The following is a 15501-nucleotide window of genomic DNA, read 5'->3' as shown; positions in this document are numbered from 1 at the left end:
AGCTCGCTGTGGTTCAGCGTAAACAAGCAAAGGCGCCATAAAGCGGGGTCTCCGTGGACACCAGCATGGTGAAATCTCTGTGTTAAACAGGACTGCTCATTATTTGCCTCAACAGGCTACACTTATGGGTGCCACAGTGGAGTTATCCAGCAGTACGCTTGTTGTTAGACACCATTTATTTACATTTGTTTACAGCTCTCGCGGTGGACTGGAGAAAGCGCTGATGGTTTTACCTTTCCAGCAGGTTGTGTATGGCCTTGAACAGAAGGGTTCTGCACTCGTAGGAAAGCCCACACTCCCACAGGCCCTCCTCACCAACTGAAAGAAAAGGAAACAAAGACATTTGTCAAGATTTTTTTTCTTTTTTTTTTTACTCTTTTGTTAATGAAAATTTGTAGTTGTATCAATCAACCAGCCATGGAGCGACATCCACCAATTTCCAGCATGCTTAGCCCTAACCAGTCACAGGCCTAGCTTGCAACTAGCACATCTTTTGCTCATTTGCCTCAGCTCTATCTTGGCACCGCTGTGTTACCCAAATCTCAACTCACCTACAATAGCAACTGCCAACAAGTGTGTAAAACTGCAGTAAACCACCCCCCCCCCCCACCCCCAACGCACACTTTTAGCCTTCAAACTATTCACTCATGATTACCTTGTACATTATTATTTATTATTTATAGCCATTTTTTCGGATGCTTTGCTCTGCTGTGTCCTTATCAGAACCAGTCAATGCCCTAATCTTCAAATAGATCAACGATATAGAGGTAATATGTTCAATTACGAGCCACATGCTAACATGCTGTTAGTGGGGAAGCTGCTCGCTGTTGATAACAACAAACCCAATCAGACACTTAAAATCACCCTCATCTGACTGATCTGGACATTATAAAGAAGCTAATAAAGACAAAGTACAATAAAGCAAAGTGATTAAAGCTACCCAGAGCCTCGGTATGAGCATCAAAGCTGGTGAAGCTATAAACATAGTGAGAGATTATGTACACTTGACACTTGTTTTGTTATCTAAATCTGTTGCACCTCTATTTGCTCGATGTAAGGTAAAATCTCTCAAGCAAAGGCGCGTGAGCAGCAACCCATTTTCAGTTCATTTCTTTTTCCAGTAGCAGACTACTTAACTGTATATAAATGTATTCAGTTGTGTAAGTGAATAAGTTTTGCAGTTACAGGCGTATGCATGGAAAAAATCAGAATTTGGTTTGTATATGCTGTCAGTCATAGTCATTAGAAAGAAAAATCAGTATGAGGAGGTCACACAAAAGATCCGAAACTGGAATCAGCCAAGAAAATTGTGATGTGGCAGCCGTGAATCGGTGCATCTCTAATGAGAAAGTATTACATTACTGTTATCTCAGTAAGTAACGTCATTCACTGTGACAGTAGGACATCTGCACACGCCACCTTGACAATAATAAACAGCACATGGTCAACACGTTAATGAAATTTTGTTTATGGATAACTCTGTCAAAACATGCTGCATGTGCTGATGAGATAATTTACACATCATATTTAAAATCAAGATGATGCCCGTGTGTGTGTGTGTGTGTGTGTGTGTGTGTGTGTGTGTGTGTGTGTGTGTGTGTGTGTGTGTGTGTGTGTGTGTGTGTGTGAAGACAGAGAGTTTCCTCGGCTGTACAGCTGTCACATTGGCTGCAACGACGGCCCAGTCAAACCCCATGCAGTTGTCAGCCCCTGTTAGCCTGAGAGTGAGAGCATGCCTGTATCTATAAAGGCTGACACACAGGCTTCACCCTGCTCAGGTTTTTACATGAATAAAGAGTTTTAACTCAATTCACTTTTCCTTTAAAAACATGTCTGAAGACAAATTAAATCAAGTTTGTCTAAGCAGTTGGGTCTGCAGTATGCTGTGAACAATCCTTCTGCCTCCTGATTTCTTTACCCCCCCACTCCGGCTCCCACCCAAAACCTACCCTGGCACCAACCCCCACTGCCTTCCTCCCAAAAAAAAAAAAAAAAAAAAAAAAAGGAGACACTCTCACACACACACTGACAAATGCACACACAGCGGCCAGTTAACAGTGTTTCTCTTTGTTCTTTGCCATATACCTGCAGGGCTGCTGGAAGAACTGGAGGATTGTGGGTGGGTGTTGTGTTTGCTTATAGGGTGGTGGCAAACAAACCAAGCATCACAGAAATACACAAGGAAAAAAAAAAAGGAATGAGAGACAGAAGCAGAGGCAGATCGCCGGGGGGATGGGTGGCACAAACCCCAGAAGAGGTTTCCTCTTTCTCTCCTCTGTCTCCTTTTTATCTCCTCCCTGATTTTCTCTTTCTTTCTTTTTTCGCCGTGTCTGTCTTTCTCCATTTCTGTTGCTTTGTTGATATTTCCCTCCTATTTTTTTCTTCTTCTTCTTCTCCATACCAGAGTGAATGAAATTTCCTTACTCGCCAGAATTACCCTGTAACCATGGAAACGCTGGCGGTGAGAGCATGGCGCCCTGGCATTCAATTTCAACACTGGTCCCTCCCACCCCTCACCCCTCCTCCTCCTCCTTCTCCTCCTTTTCTCTGTTCTATTGCTTCCAACACCCCTCCACCGTGCCCCCGCGTCCCCCCCACCCTTTCCGCCCTCCCACCCACCCACCCCTCATTTACTCCTGCTTCAGGGCTCAGACAGGAAGCTCGCTCATGCCAGCTCTTCTACAGAGGAGAGAGAGAGAGCGAACACCATGAGCAGAATGCCAAGTCTCCACAAAATCCAGCTCATTAGCTCTCACTGTCTCTATATCTCCCCTTCTCTCTCCCGCTATTAAAAATCCCACAATTTTTTTACCTTCCCAAACTCTGGCAGTCCTGTACAACCCATCTTCATTTACTCTCCTCATGACCAGCTCCATAACACGCTCCTGACCCCTATTACTCCAGAACTATGTCACAGACTCCTCAGCCTCACATTTTCCAGCACTTCCACCCAAAAGTCAACAAACTGAGCCACCATCTAAAAGGAAACATTGCCACATTCGCTCCCCTAATGCATGTAATTTTGTAGCTAATAAAAGAGAAGAACGTGTGTAGCAAATCACAACGGTAGCACCAGAGTACGCTTTAGATGCCAGAAAACACGCGATTCACACTGGACGCTTACGTTTATAGTGTAGTTGTCAAAGAGCCAGCTCACTGCGCCATATCAACACAAGGTGTGACAAATCACTGTTGCAGGGAAACAAGGTCAGGCATCCACACAAGCACGTGCACGCGCTATTAGTGTAAATATAGAAAAAATGGAGTGTGAAATAAACTAGCAGTAATATCAAAAAGGGGATGAAGAAAATACCATGAAACTGTCATTTCACCAACAGTCGGCTGATGACCATCACTACCTTTCCACTTTTAACTGCCTGTTTTATTGGAGGAGCAACACGGAAGGCCTGATGAAGAAGCACACTGTCAACGCTAAATGCACAGCTAAGTGCAATACAGCTTTACAGCATCATGATCAATCATTCATACCATCCCGAGCTACAGGGAACTGCATCACGCCTGAAAGATTTTAAAGGAGCTGGGTGCAATCGACCTCGGTCTCCATTAGATTAAACTGACTCATCAGTTTTTGTTTTACTAGGTCTGACTAATTAGCACTCAGTTTTTAAAGAAGCAGATGCAATTAAAAGCTGTTTTCACATTGATTTACATCTTACACTCACTTCAAATTTATGTCGAAGTTGAAAGACAGTAAAGAAAAATGAGGGGAAACAACTGCAAAAAAAGAGTGTGTGTGCAATCTACCTAAGTAAACAGCAATAATTGAAATGATATGTTTAATGATATGATATATCATGCATGCTTCAGGATCTCTTCCTTTTTCATTACGATGCAACCTTACAATAATAGAGAGAAAACCCCAACAATCAGATGACCCTCTATGAGCAAGCACTTGGTGACAGTGGAAGGAAAAACTCATTTTAACAGGAAGAAACCTCAGGGAGGGGCAACCATCAGCCGAGGGGGAAAGGAGGGAGACGAGACTAAGGCTGTGTGAGAGGAACAACGAGAAAGTATTTTTGCCAGAATCAAGGCTGACTTTTTTAAACCCTTAAATTCCAATGATGACGAACTGTAAGCTCCAATATAACGACATTCCCTAAACACTTCACCCGCAGATATCATACGACGTGAACAGCATAGCCAAAGTACAAGAACTGCCCATTTAAAGAAATGTAAACTCAACGCCCCTGTTCATTTGGTCCCTAGCAACAGACGTGCCAAGTGTGAAGTAGAAAAGTGAAGAGCACATAAACAAACAGCGATTCTTTCTTTTGTTAGTGCGATAAGAGATGAAAAATGGGAGTAAATTCTAACATCTGAGAAACTGGAGGAAAAAGTCAAAAATAAAAATCATGTGGAAAAATTACGCAATTAGCAAAGCAGCTGCTGTTAATCATGGCAATCAGTTGCTCAACTAATATCTTTATGAGCGCGTGCGTGGGTGCAAGTCTTTGTGTACATGCGTGTAACGTGAGGTAACATCCTCACAAATGCATGTTTATTTCACGCGGCCTTGCCACCCTCAATCCTCGTGCCACAATGCTCTTAACTGCTGCGCCACGTCAAACACAAACAAGCAGTGATGGAACTGGGTCGCCACTACCACTCTGAAAACTTCTCCCTCTCTTTTTCTCCATTCCACCCTCCGCATCTAACCCCAGCTTTCCACCTCCATCTGTCCATCAGTCCCTCTTTTTTTCGCTTTGTGTGCTCTCTCTCTCTCTCTCGCCTTCTCTTTCAGCTCCTCAGACTGTGTTGCCCTGGCACCACTAGAGGGACTGACCGCTCACTATAACTCTGAGCTAATAAACACAAAGACGGTATTGATCCGAAGTCTAGCGGTGACATCACGCTGCCTTTCATACGGTGACCTTTTTCCACGCTTGAAAAAGTAACACGTTACTGTAATCACATTACATTTTGTCTGCAATCTTTCAAATACTGTGGGTAAAGCACATTATGGTTAATACTGAGCTCTTTAATGATCCCTCATGCTTTGTGAAAAAACCATGTGAGCAACTCCGTGGCAAAGATGGGGCTAAAAATGGCAGAGCAATCTACAACTTTCTAAGATTTGGAAATATGCTGTATAATTCAAATGTATTGTGCAAAGGGACCGAGAACGTGAAGGTTAAAGTGAAGAATGCTGGATACGCCCTTATTAGTATAGGGATTTGTGCTGATATGTAGACATAATTATTAGCACAAATGTCACTTGGCAATTATGTAACAATGCGTCTCGTGACGATGCAAAAGTAATGTAACGAGAAGTGTGGCAGATGACTTCCTCCAGCTGAATTACTTCATGAAAAGAAACAAAAGGTGAGGTCTAATACATGACTTTCTTAAGCATTGTTGTTTCTCCCCCTCCTGCTCTCTGTCTTGTTTTGGATCAATAGCACCAGCAGTTCTGCTGTCCACCGGTGTCTGTGCCGTGCGCACACTATGAGCTCTCACTGGGCAGCGTGTGTGTGTGTGTGTTTATGTGTGCAATTTCACACAAACCCCGCTGCCACTTTACTAATTAGCTGGCCCGCTGCATGTCTGAGCAGAGGTTGGTCTCTGTTTACTCTGTGTGTATGTGTGCAAGCATCTATGTGTGTGAGTCTGCAATGCTTGGGTATGCATGGCAACACAGTGTGTGTTTTCATTAATATGAAAGAAAAGAAACATTACAAGGCTGCACAGATGGGGAGAAAGTGAAACAGAAGAAGACGTGGCAAAGAGAGAAAAAGGGAGGAGGACGATAACGACACATCTCAGGAGAGGATAACAAATCTGCAAATGCGGGTTGGGGATGGAGGCAGTTTTCATAATTATCCCCCAAAAAATCTTTTATAACTGTTCCCATATTTACTGAGTTTTTTTTTAATCACAGAGTAAAAACTTATAACTGTTTTACTACTCTTTTTGTAACTATTTAAACATTTTTATTAAAAGAAATAATTTGAACTTTAACTGAACTTCACCCATTCAGTGGACACTTCATTAGGTACAACTTTATTAGGTTTAACTGCTTATTAAGGCAAATACTTAATCAGCCAGTTACACGGCAGCAACACAGCACTTTTAGGCATGTAGACACGATGTCCTAATGACCTGCTGAAGGTCAAGGTGAGCATCAGAATGGGGAAGAAAGATTATTCAAGTGACTTTTAATTAGGTAATATTTGTTGGAGCCTGTCAGGCTGGTGTGGATATTTCAGAACTGCTCATTTTCCCACACAACCATCTCTTGAGTTTACAGAGAATGGACCAAAGTAGAGGAAATATCCAGTGGGTGGCAGCTTTTGGACAAAAACGCCGCGTTGATGGCTTGATGCCAGAGGTCACAGGATAATGACCAGACTGCATCGAGCTGATAGGAAGGTAACAGTAACTCCAATAACCACTTGCTACAAGGGATGTAGAAAAGCATACAATGTGTTGAATGTCAAAGCAGATGTTAGGAAACTGAAGCTACAATTCACACAGGCTCTTCGAAATTAGACAATAGAAGATTGTAAAAATATTGCTGAATCTCACGAGCCTTGAGTTTTGCTGTGACATTCAGATAGCAGGGTCAGAGTTTGGTATAAACAACATGAAAGCATGGATCCTTTTACGACCACAGCGTACCCTTCCAGCAGGATAAGGTTACCAAAAGACTAAGAATACTCAGAGTTGCATATAGCTGTAATTGAACACAGACAACATCTACAGCGTGTATGTAAATGTGCTGATGTCATGAAATGCTCACAGTACAGTTTACGACAATGCCTGGCAGTCACACACAAGAATAAGCGCTAACGCTTGATGAGGTCTAAAGATGTCACCCAGGAAAATTAAAAGGCTGTGAAAGCGGCCCATTTCAACATGCCTGCAGTGATCTTTTAGATCAGCACAAACACAAAGTTCAATTCTTTTTTATTCATGTATTGATCGGCACATTTAGCCCATGACGCTATCCCACTTCAATTTATTTTTCTCCCCTCTCCACATAAAGGGGAATATTCCAGCTAATAATGTGTGAGTTTGTGATATGACGCAGCAAACTTCTATCTTTTATATTTCTTATTTAATACTCACACAGACATCATAACAATAAAAAACAACAGTGTGCAGGGAGAAGCCAGATGCCCACAGGGGATTACTAACAGCGCTTTCCAGTACAGTAACAGTAGTTTGCTGTCTGTTTGCTGGCTGGCGAAATGGCACTGCTGCAGCATGAGCCAGAGTTTATGCAGCTTATACCCTAAGTATAGTCATAAACAAAGAAAGAGAACTGTCCATCACTGTTCTCCTCTTTTTCCTCTTGCGCCTTATTGAGTAAGCAGATCTGTGAAAACGCAAATCACTCCCTGTCTCCCCCCTCAGCCGCTTGCCCGGAGCCAGCCCAGCCATTCCTATCATTCGCGAGCCCCATTCATTCATAAGGTCTCCTGGTAGATGAAAGGAGACGCAGCACTGGTCCACACTGCCAGAACGTGTGTTTTTTCTTAAGCTGGAGATGAAAACACAGTTCTTAATTTGTCAGTTAGGAGGTCACATCTGAGGCATCCAAACCTGCTACAGCTCACAGGTGAGGCGAAGCGAGAACCTGTTGCAGTATTGGAAACTTCTCTTGTTTGACTTTAGACATACTGGAATTTTTCTTGGGAGCAATTAGCATTGCTAATTCTTGGATAATTAAAATATTAAAGGGCCTTTTTTTTCCTCCACAGCTTGTCTGTTTTACATGGTCATTTTTCCCCCCTGCATGAGTTTGACATGGTGTGGCTGTCTTATGTAACAGCAGCTAGTTCACTCCGGCCTACTCTTTCTGGTTGTAGGTGTGCAAATGTGTTAAAATTAGCTGTACAATTTAGGTAGAAAGGAATCCTGCGTGCATTGCCTGGATAACTGGCTGAAAAGCAGTGCTATTTTTTTCACTGTCTTCAGTGACTACATGATGTGAATGACACACGAGAATAAGATGAGAGGAAATCAGTTAAACAAGCAGCAGCTGACATTAGTGGCACAAAGGCTCGGCGTCGTACGGTGCTTTCTTTTTATCCTTGTAATACTCACATTGGTGCTTTACTGTGAGATTTACACATTTTAAAAGTTATTATGTAATATGCTTGTAGGATCACAAGCTTCAAATCCAGCAGAGGTTGTTTAGATGTGAGGTAACAAACACAACAAGGATTTCTGAAATTAAAAGAAACTTGGTTTCTGTGCTTGCTGCTTGTTTGCAGTTGGGGTGCTTTAGAGATCAACACCAGGTTTCTACATTCATTCATACAGCTCACTATGTAACATTAAATTTTGTATCAACACACGCACAAAAAAGGAACATATTTCCTTTTCACCTGATTTCAGCTTCATACTGTGCCCTCAATCCCTCACACACTCTCATGATCCAGTGACACCGTTCTCCTAAACCCGTTACCGACACCTGTCACTTCAACGCAACGGACCAGATCTCTAAAACACCCCGCTAACAATGCAGGATTCAGAAGGCGGTAAACAGGAAACACTGTGGGCTTTTGAATTTTACAGCTTGCAAATTGTTTACAACCTTTAAACTGCTGGCACAATGACTTCTGTTTCCCTTAATCCACCCTGGACAGTTTAGATTTACAACTTCTGGTTAAAGATTTAATTGTCAGCTGTGCGCTTATCATCATATTTCACTGAATACTGATTGTTTCCCATGAACCTTCAGGTGAAAATAAATTTTAACATAGTATACGACCTGAGGAGAAACACCTTTAGGAAACGCAAAAAGAAAAGGAATGTACACATGGAAGGCACTCAGACCCAGGAGGTTCAGAGAGAGAGCGAGGGGGCAGCAGTGACAGCTAGGAGGAGGAGGAGGCTCTGAGAGAGTGAGGGGATGAGGAGATGGGGGAGAGAGAGATCTGGAATCAATTATGTGACTGAGCTGAAGTTGCTTGCATAGCTGTGGTGGGGAGTCAGGCGGAGGGGAAAGAGAAGGGACCAGGGTGTGAGTGTTGTGCCATGAGTGAATGTGTCTATATAAACACAAGCTCAGTGCAGTATGCGCCCGCTCGTTTTGATTGGACGGCATATCTAACTATGCGTGTGAGCCTTTTTACCTGCTAGCCCTGACATCATCTCTTTAACCAGTAAAGTCAAGCCGCAGTAAAGCCCCTCGTCCGCTGAGCGCTCCAGAGCTAAGGTCAGAGTGGGTCACAAGAACGGATGGCTGGCACAGACCCAGGCCATGTCAACACAGCAGCTCTCACTATTCCCTTACGCAACTTCCCCTCGTTACTTCTGCGTGCACCAGATTCACACAGTGTATTCCTGCGCTGGCTCTGACACTGGGGGAATTTGACTCGACAAAGGAGGGAAAAAAACAGCAACACTGTGAACTTTGTAGTCCGTGTTGTTAAAGAAAAAAAAAAGAAAAGCCATGGTTTGTGAATGGTTAAACATATGCAGAGGATAAAGTGAAGTCACAACCTCAAGTAACGCCAATTGAGGTTTATTCACATGATTTCAAAAGCATGTTGTGCAGCGTCACTGATGGCCGGATGTGAACCCTCTGAACGAGAAAAAAAAAGAAAATCTTTCTTAAGATTATTTTGCAAACCTTGGATCAAGGATAAAATGTCTTTTTTTATTTTTTAGGAATTTGGAGGAAAGGATTGCAAACTGTGACTCAGACATAATCACTTATATAATCATTACAAAATATGTATAAAAAAGTATGCCTTTTCTACTACACTAAACTAAAATAAAGCAAATCCTCACAATCACATATACTATAAACTTTTTCTGTCAATAAAAGCAAAATAAATTAAAAAAACACACTAGCGCTGTTTAAATTGGTCAAAAAGAGCCTAAGCTAGGTTGTTTGAACTTGGAGTATGATATGTATTACAGTATTAATATTTTCAAAATGTTACACAGCTACAGTTCAGCGTCTGGGGTGTTGGGATATGAAGTGCAGGAATAGATGGTGAAATGTTACAACTGCGGACTGAAGAGGGCTCGGAGAGCCTGGAGCACCTCCACTGGCAAGCAAAAGGCATATTGATGAGAAGAAGAAAAGTTCAGAGAGCAGAAAGTAAGAAATGAAAGCACAAAATGTGAGGGTTACTGTGTGTGTGTTTGTTTGTTTGAAGGTTCAAAGTAGACAGTCAAGAAAGTCTGAGTGAAAATTCTCTGAGAAGTCAGCCTCAGTGTGAGCGGCACATTTTATATACTCAACAGGGGGCATGTCGGAAATGGGAAAGAAAAATAATATTAACAGAAACACAAAGAACATCTTTAAATTCACAAACTGCAACCGTACGCTAAAACTGAAAGACGCCAGCTGCTGCAGCTCAGATTTTCTCATCAGCTCAACAAAACAGACTCCAACACATCACTCATTCAAAGTTAACCGGCGATCGGTTTCTTATGCATGTTTCTACATTTGTCGGCTTCTTGACTTTTTTTTTTTCATTTATTTTTAATTCAGTAAACAAATGTGGCGCATACTGTAAGCTTCTTGATTTATTTATCATCTCACCAGTCAGCCTGGCGCTAATTTGAAGCGATGCTGTGCATGATTCTGCAGCTTTTAATCGGGAAGAGCTTGTCGACACCATAATTTATAATTTACGGGATATTTACCGTATTAATGTAGAGTCAATGGTGCAATCAGAGTGACTGAAGAGGACTAAGCCCAGGCTATTATGTCAACAAAAAGAACAATATAAGATTTATCACTTTATCTCTAATATAACCTGCTAGAAAAAAAATTGGGGTGTAGATGTGCGTTTATAGGTTTAGTGCGTTTGTTGGTATAGAGGACAGAATCAGGGGAAAAGACTGAAACACAGGCAGGAAATAGGAGATAAGGAGCTGAAAAAAAAGCGCGGTATGTAAAATGCACTTGTGTTGGTGTGTGCATACACACGCTGGCCTCTTGCCAACCCTGACAATCAAAAAAAAGAAAAAAGAGCCAAGTCTGCAGAGAAAAGCCAACAGATTTATCCCACACCCTTATGTAATTTGACAGTCACTTAGTTCTCTCAAACCAGTACAACACACACACACAAATCAACGGTACACACTAATCTTTTGATGTCTAGGATGCAGACGATGGATGGATGGATGGATGCTAAGCACTAAGTGTCAAGTGTTGTCCCATAAGTCAGTGGGAAATATATAAATGAATGAACGGGATGTGGCGTCTCAACTATTTGTCACGCGCTGCAGTGAAAACACATTTTGTCTCTGTGGACACACATAATGACAATTAGCCTGTTAGGTTTTAGCACAGAATTAAAAGCAAAAAAATAATAATGGAATTGAAAATGAATCAAATCTGCGCGCGTCAGTGTCTCTGCTGAACCGCATTAAACGGCTATTAATCAAGACAGATAAACGCCTCAAACGTCTGGATTATTCCTGTATTGACTCACAGATCTTTCATCTGCATTTCTCTAAACCTGAATGTTTACCATCAAAACTGGCCTGTTTGAGTTAGCACTTTTACACGATGTCTCTTGAATTCCTTTAGATATCCTACTGCATAAAGAGCAACGCACGGTAACTCAAGAAACTGTGTATTCAAATGAGAGGTGTTTGTACACGTAGCTCACTGTGAAGTCTTTACTCAGGGATAATTATTAGCGAAGCATATTATTACACTAATGTGTATTCCCTTCACAATTTCAAGTTTATGGACTTCAGACTGCTGCATGAATAAACTGTCAATCATCTCATCCATGCTTGCCGTCTAATGCATCCTCTAAGAATTAATCCTATTTGGCTGAATACACAGGAAGCAATAGCAACTCTTTCTATCAGCAGGCAGAGCTGAATGCGGTGTTGATGCCTCATATTTACAGTTTGCTCTTCATATAAGCAGATGCTGATGAGCTATTGCACTGTTGGTCTGTGTGACTGTAGCGTTTACACCTAGATTTATGCCTGCTAGCGTTAAATAAAAGCATATAAATGCATAAAAGATACACAGTTCCACAAAAAAAGATTAAATTAAATACCGACATGAGAAGTGGACAGAGCAGAGTGTTAAAGGGGCTGCTTATAATGTTCAGCCTTCAAAGAATTATGACCTTCCTTTGCGGTTGCTCTCAGCTTTACAAAGCTGAAGCTGCACAAAGCTGCAGAAGCTTTCTGTTCATTGCTTGGCGTGAAGTGGGCATGGATGTTGGACTGACAGGTCCTGAAGGTTACAAAGACAGTCGAATATATCCCCCTGCAACATCGTGTCAGAGAGCGAGTAGTATTCTGGCAGGTTCAGTGTCCAGAAAACCAATAAATAAATACCTAAAAAAACAACAAGTTAAAGGTTTGATAATAAATACATATTCAGCTCCTCAACAGAAAGCCTGCAGCAGTAATTGAAAAGCACACAACCAGATTACTAAAAAGCAGAGAGGCAAAAGTTTTGAAAGGCCTTTGAAAGTGGTTTCATTTTTTGCCTGTGCAAGACTCCACCCTCCACCACCCACCTCGCCCAGCTGCCACTGTTGTTGAGCTCCCATAATTTATTTATTTAGGTTATTAATTGTGGTGTCAATGGGGAAAGTTGTGGCAGCTCAAATACAGACAAACAAAGGTAGACTTCGAGTCTCCACACCTCTACTACCACATTTACTTGCTTAATTAAGTTTCTTCTTCTTCTTCTGCTAACCAACTAATCTTTGATAGCTGCCCCTGACGGCGAAGCATGCCTGCGCCTGTCCGTGCTTGTTTTAATCCACGCAATTAGGAGAAGGTGAGCTCGCTTTGGGCTCACAGGTTATGGTGTAAAAACCACACACAGCCTGTTCACACCATATCGGGGAAAAAGATATTGGCAAACAATCAAAAACAATTTGTCTGATGTCCACGGTTTCGCAGGAAGTGTTTGTGAAGTGGGACGCTGGAGAGTGACTGCAGCTGAAGGGGTATTTGTTTGTTGTCAGTAATGCCTTCTCAAGTGCATGAGGTCTGATATTTTGAGAGTTGCTCAGGTAGAGGGGAAGCACTGCCTTTTGATCCCCATTCATCCAGGGTGTATCTGCAGACTGTCAAAGTAATGTGTCAAGCGTCGAGCAGCTAGTTGTGCTGGGATTTGTATGAGTCAAGCATCGGTGCTACAGTAAAGAAAACAGTTTATCTTTTTGTTTTTTTGAGACGGCTGAGGATTAAACAGAAGTAGACTTTGAGTAATGTAGGCATAGTATCATGCAAGCAAGTGTTCATTTATAATGACTTAGTCTGGTGCACGGAAAATAAAGTGTGACAAGCATTTTAACTGATGCCTATTAAAATGAAACGCCGGCAGATTAAAATATAAGAGCATTTAATCTTTAGCACTCGCCAGAGTGGAGAAGGTAGCGATGTAAGAGGGACCATTTCTGTGTGTTGACCCTCAAGTTAAGCCACAGACACTTGAGCACCTCATTAGAAGTGAATGGGCTTCGAGGTGGGAGGCAGGGCAGCCATGGAGAGGCTCAGCGGGCCTCCACAGAGTTTCCTAACTGCCACTAGAGGGGAGGCGAGAGAGAAAGAGTTGGAGAGAGACAGAGACCGAAGCGCTGTCTCTTTCTCTCGAGGATGTTGGAGAAATGGACTGCTCCTCCTCCCTTTCCAGGGAGCATTCATTGCAGTATTTGTGCTGGTCCCTGTCTGGTCCACAGAGTTTAGGAACTTATGAGGAAATATTTCAGTGAAGTATTTTAAAGTACTCTCAGAGATCAATAGTTAGATGGTAAAAAAACAGCCCATCAGCAAATATGCCTGGTCTCTGAGCTCATCACACCACTATTCATCAAACTGAATTAAACATCTCAGTGGAGCCACACGAGGGCTGCAGGGACAGAGATGCTCAAATGGGAGCCATCAGTTTACTCTAATGAGTGTCGGATACACAGGAATCAAGTCTTTATTCAGTTTTAACCATTTTCTTGCCTTCATTGCCAGGCACTGAGACGCCACCACTTATCAGCTATCTTAAGAACAGCAGCTTAATTTAGAGTTTGTTAAATATATATTGCAAGAAAAAATGACAGCATTTAATCAATAGCTTTCAAAGTGGATGTGGTTCATCATGGACATCGTCGCACTAAAATTACTGCAACCGTCAACTTTGCCTGAAACGGTTGTTCCAAAGACACCCATCTTTGAAATTACCGACCAAGTCCACGACCATTCGCCGTCAGCTCCCGCTGTCTTTACACAGATTTCGGTGATTCAAGATGATAATAAAAAGGCAATAAAATGAAGTCAGTCTGCTATCAGTTAGTAACTGCAACTACATGCAATTTGTTTCTCACAATATGACAATAAACTATCATAAATTGGCGGAAATCACAAATGTTGTTGTCTAAATACACCAAAATTCACATTAACTACTTAAGAGTCCACCCAGAAACTCATAAATCTGAAACAGAAATTCCTTCATAGCGATGTAGTTGCTGCAGGACAGCAATTTAACTACAATCAGTTGGCAACCAGTTCAGTTGAGTCCTCATCTACAAAGAGGCGCATCACAGATTGTACTCATCGGCACAGACTGGCTCACAGTGACTGCAACATGTTGGCAGTCGACCTTTAGATTTTAAATGAGATCAGAAATTATTTGCAAACCTTCACAAATCTGTCTGAAAGTGATTGCAATTTTATCCAAAACAGTTTAGACATCTTTGTAGAACGTACAACATAAACTATGTAAGCGGCCGATACCGTTGCCAGCATTCATGCTTATGTGTTTCACCTGGTGGTCGTGTCATGCAGTGCGAGGATTCCTCCCATGATCCTCTGCTCCTTGTTTTTGTCTTTTTTCTTTCACTTTTTTGTAAATTCACTCACATCAGTTCTTTCAATCTCTGTCCAGGAAATAATGACATCTGCGAGTCCTTATATTGAGGCTAGGATTATGGTTCCTTATACAGAGGCTGACAATTATTGTGCACTTAATGATCCATTCAAAACTGCAGCGGAAAATTAGCCATTATGTTTATTACTTAACCAGTGCTTTTTGGCCTGCAACCTTCATCAGGGTCATCAAGAACTACACTGCAGACAGCACTTTAAATATCATGCTGTGTAGGGTATCAGAGGAGCTTGCAGTTATGACGTACATACAGTTTAGATTTAGCATAGAAGCCAAGAGAGTTGGCCATGGCAGGAATCATGAGCCATGCATAGCTAAGCTAGCACAGCACAGTGTTAAAAATCAGGAATTGGACATGAGTATAATAGTTTTTCTTTACTGTGCCAGAATTATGATTATAGGCAAAAAAGATGTACACATACTGATGATGAAAAACTACAGCTTGTAAGGAATCTGTGGGAATTCATTTTACAGGCAGTGACGTTATTCCCACCTGATTACAACAAAGTTTTTAAAAAATGCATAACAGTAATAGCATAAAATACCAAAGTAGCTAAAAATACTATTTAATTATTCTTCTGGCCGATGTGTAAGTAGCCTATGGGCATTATTGAACACATTCCTAACAAAGAGCACATGTGGAGGTG

The 15501-nt window shown here is 41.8% G+C and overlaps 1 protein-coding gene across 7 annotated transcripts in view; it reads right to left on the bottom strand.

Annotated features, from left to right (window-relative positions):
- LOC308390574 (mediator of RNA polymerase II transcription subunit 13-like) overlaps window positions 1-15501 on the bottom strand; it is a 90867-nt gene that overhangs the window by 32848 nt on the left and 42518 nt on the right. For all 7 annotated transcript variants that reach the window (XM_080872738.1, XM_080872744.1, XM_080872740.1 and 4 more), the window contains one exon: window positions 234-318. In XM_080872738.1, coding sequence (XP_080728864.1) covers window positions 234-318 — 85 coding nt within the window. The remainder of the gene's footprint in view (window positions 1-233; window positions 319-15501) is intronic.

Source organism: Rhamphochromis sp. 'chilingali' (genome assembly GCF_963969265.1).
Source record: "Rhamphochromis sp. 'chilingali' genome assembly, chromosome: 2".
Classification (NCBI taxonomy): domain Eukaryota; kingdom Metazoa; phylum Chordata; class Actinopteri; order Cichliformes; family Cichlidae; genus Rhamphochromis; species Rhamphochromis sp. 'chilingali'.
This window is presented reverse-complemented; position numbering and strand designations above follow the sequence as displayed.